Raw genomic sequence first — 3,852 nt, forward strand, 5'->3', positions numbered from 1 at the left:
CAAGCATCACCATGAATGAATTGGGAGGCCTTCTCTTTGATGTCTATTCTGATTGCTTCTTTATTCCATGCTACCCAAATCCTTCCATTAGGGCACACCTCATTATTATTATCATATTCCCATTCCCTCCATATATTACGAGTCACACTAGTGATATTATGGGCTCCTACTTTAGTTTCTAAAACAGCCATGAAATCAATATTATTTTGCAAGATGAAATGTCTAACCTCTCTTTGTTTAATAGGGGCATTAAGGCCCCTAATATTCCAGCAAGCAACTTTTGTCATTTGGATGGGATGGGAGTGGAATTTTCTTTTCTTTGCTTTGCCGCTTTCTTCCCCAAGTTCCTACTTTTCAAATCAGCATCTTCTTTTCTAAAGTCCATCTCATCCACTCTTAGTTTCCCTCCAAAAGAAAGCATCATAGGAGAGGTAACTTGGTCCGAGTCATCCCCTCTATTTGCATTTTTAGTGCTGCTTTTGGAGCTTTCGTCATTCTCTTGAGCTTTCTCATTTGCTGCCGATGTAGTGTATTTCTTACCCTCTATTATGGCATCACTATCACCAGTGGAAATCCCATGCTTTCCTTCCTCAATCAGAATTATATTCTCCTTTCCAAGTTCTTGAGTCTCCTTTATAGTTAATGCAGAGAATCTATTATTTTTATGAGTTAGCAAAGTTTTCCCCTCTAGCTTTTGCACCTCCATCTTTCTACCTTTGGTTTTATTGTCAAAGTCTTTTGTTACTTGCTCTAGTTTGTCTTTCCCATTAAAGTTCACAGGGAGCACTCTTCCAGCCCCTTCCTTTGGAGTTTTCCGTGGGATAGAGACAACATTTTGCTTTGGTGCTAGAGAACAACTTGCTGTGGTGTGACCGAAACATTGACATCCCTTGCATTTAATAGGTTTCCATGTGTATTCCACTTGGATTATCACTGATTCTCCATTCGGCAAAGCTAAACATATTGAATCAGGACATTCCGTATCCACCTTTACCTCTATACAAATTCTTGCAAAGTCCAGCCTTGTCCCTTCTTCAGTTATGGAGTCCACATAGAGAGGATTTCCAATTGCACTTGCTATGTAGCTAAGACCTTTTGGGGTCCAAAATTCAAGAGGTATGCCATACAATCTAACCCAAATAGCAACCTTTTTGACATCATTGATTACCATTGGAAGATTTGTAGTCCATTTCCTAACAAGGAATAGCTGCCCTGCAATGGTTAGTTGTCCCTCTTCCACAGCTCTCATAACTCCATCAATGTCTTGAAACTTAAGGATAAAGACACCTTGGTCGGAGGTCATAACATCTTTGAGGCCAAACGAGGACCAATACCTCTCCAAAGCTCTTTTAACAGTCAAGAATGGTGGCCTTTTGCTAAGGAAGAAGCCCACCGCACATGAATTCCATCTAGTCGCTCCTTGCTCAGCTACTTCGGGAGGAGGTGCCACACAAATTCGCCCCAAGGTATCCTTCCCTTTAGGTTCAAAAAACTCCAGCTTCATAGAGGGTTTCCGAGGGGAGAAAAGGGAGTTCCATGAGCTTTTCTTTTCACCTTCTCCAGCTACTGCCGAGGGAGTGTTAGGGGAAGAAGTAGAAACCTTTTCAATGGCAAGGGGAACCAACCTGTTTTGGAGAAGAGAAGAAGTTGACAAATGAGGTGGTAAAGAAGGTTCCTTGTTATGCATGTCTTCAATCAAGTGGATATGCCAAGAAAGGAGAAAAAACAGCCTATGCTAGGCGCAGCAGTCAAAGATACACGGAAGAGACAATGCACAGCAGACTATGCAATGCCGAAAGAGGAAAGATCAGTTTTGGAAGAAAAAAAGACAGCTGCAGACTTCCAAAAAAAGGAAAGACCAAAGAAAGAGTAAAAAACTTTGAAATTTGAATTTTTTGGAGGGGTTTAGACACACCGAGGAAGGAAGGAGAGGAGGAACTAAGGTCACCGGAGCAATGCAAACTGAAAATGCGAGAAAAAATAAAAACACAACATCATAGTAATAGGGGAAGAGGGAAGAGAATGGAAGAAAACACAGCTTGCATTACTAAAAGAACTAAAGCTAGAAACAAGAGGATGTCCGAATAGAGAAAAACAGGAGAGAGGAGCTGCACGGAGGGAGGAGCCGGCGACCAAGGGGGTCTTCGGCCAAGGGTTGGTGCCGGAGTGGTCACCAACCTAAGGAAAGGTTGACAATGGGGTGGAGTTGTTAAAGGAAAAGGGTAAGGATTATAGAGAGAAGGGAGAGCATTTTCTCACTCTAACTTGCATTTAAATTTTACTTGTTAGTTACTCTTAATTATAAGCCAATAGAAATTAGACACATGCTTAACTTGATAAATATCAAGTTCAAGCTTAATAAATAGGAGAAAAATTAGAGAATTTTCTTCTTCTTCTTCTTTTTGCCTAAAAATACTTCCATTTTTCTTCCTTGAAGGGTGTGAGTCAAGAAATCACTTATTTTAGTGATTCAAACTTCCTAACTTCAAATCAAATTATAAGATACAAGATAGTTTATATATTTATATGCTTTAATTCTTGAAATAACATGTTAATTTTATATTACTATTATTACATATGATGTGAGCATGATCTAAAAATTTTAATTTTCTTGTCAAAATCCTACGTGATATTGATGTGATTAATATAAAAGTCACATCATTAGAATATTAGTATAGATTAACGATTAGAAAACTATTTTTTAAATATGACCAATTACAATAAATCATGAGGACATTTAAAAGATGATCAATGATTCATTGCAGGATCATACTAATGTATTATTAATCCTTAGAATTGAGATGTTATGGTTGGATCCTATACAGATGTGTATTTCTCGTATGGTGTATGAGTACAAGACTAATCATGTCATGAGCAATAAGTCGATTTGGTCATATGTTGTTTATATGTGAAAATGGTGATAGTTAAAATGTAACACCCCTCATTAGGTATGTACCCTTATTCGGAATATAACCCAAAAAGACTTAAACAACTTAAACTCTTTACATGTACAACAAAATTATAGCATGACATTAATTAATCTTAAAATGCATGAAAAAATGTGCAATAAATAACTTTGATCATAAATATTAAAAATCATCCCATAAAGACTATGTCTAAAATCCAAACTCACAATCATAAATGTATAGAAATTAACAATGTTTGAGGTATCATGAAATAATACAAAAGATTTTAAATAATTGACATGACAAAAATGACCTTTGCCCTATGCAACTACTTGAGTTAGACTGTTGGCTACCTTGTATGCCTTGCTACTCACATTTACCTGTAAAACCACATAAAACTAAAAAAAGAGTAAAAAACACTTAGCAAGTTGGTGACCTCTTGACATATTGCATACAACATAACTTAAAACCTTGTGTTTCAACATTTAGCCTGAATGCAATTAAAACATATGTTTTTCGATATCCTCCTATGTCTATCTATCTACTTTCAACAACCTTGTGCCTTAAGTACTGTAACCTCTCCTAACCATTGGATGTGTTACAGAAAAACGACAAGAGTTTCCCTATTTTAGAAGGCCCGGGGAATTTTTTTTTCTTTTTTTCATTATGCCCTGTAACACTCCCAATTAACAATTCACACAAACCAGTCCTACCAACCGACTGGATTTTTATCAACTTAATCACAATTACAAAAATAAGTACATAATAATAACTATTATAAAAATTATCACCCACAGAACTTTATAATCAATTTTCATAACTAGTCATATATATATATACATGTATAGATATAGCTATACAAAATCGTATATATATATATATATATATATATATATATATATATATATATATATATATATATATATATATATATATATATGTATAT

At 35.7% G+C, this 3,852-nt stretch overlaps 1 protein-coding gene across 1 annotated transcript; it reads right to left on the reverse strand.

The window, feature by feature from the left end:
- Nucleotides 1–283: 283 nt before the first annotated feature.
- On the reverse strand, nt 284–1,687 carry LOC123217944. The gene has a single exon (XM_044639081.1). The coding sequence runs from the start codon at nt 1,685–1,687 to the stop codon at nt 284–286; it is 1,404 nt and encodes a 467-aa protein (XP_044495016.1).
- Nucleotides 1,688–3,852: the final 2,165 nt, after the last annotated feature.

Source organism: Mangifera indica, chromosome 1 (genome assembly GCF_011075055.1).
Source record: "Mangifera indica cultivar Alphonso chromosome 1, CATAS_Mindica_2.1, whole genome shotgun sequence".
NCBI classification, from domain to species: Eukaryota; Viridiplantae; Streptophyta; class Magnoliopsida; order Sapindales; family Anacardiaceae; genus Mangifera; species Mangifera indica.

Excerpts from the sequence above, each read along its gene's own strand:
- LOC123217944 (XM_044639081.1), bottom strand. The coding sequence starts at position 1,687 with ATGCATAACAAGGAACCTTCTTTACCACCTCATTTGTCAACTTCTTCT.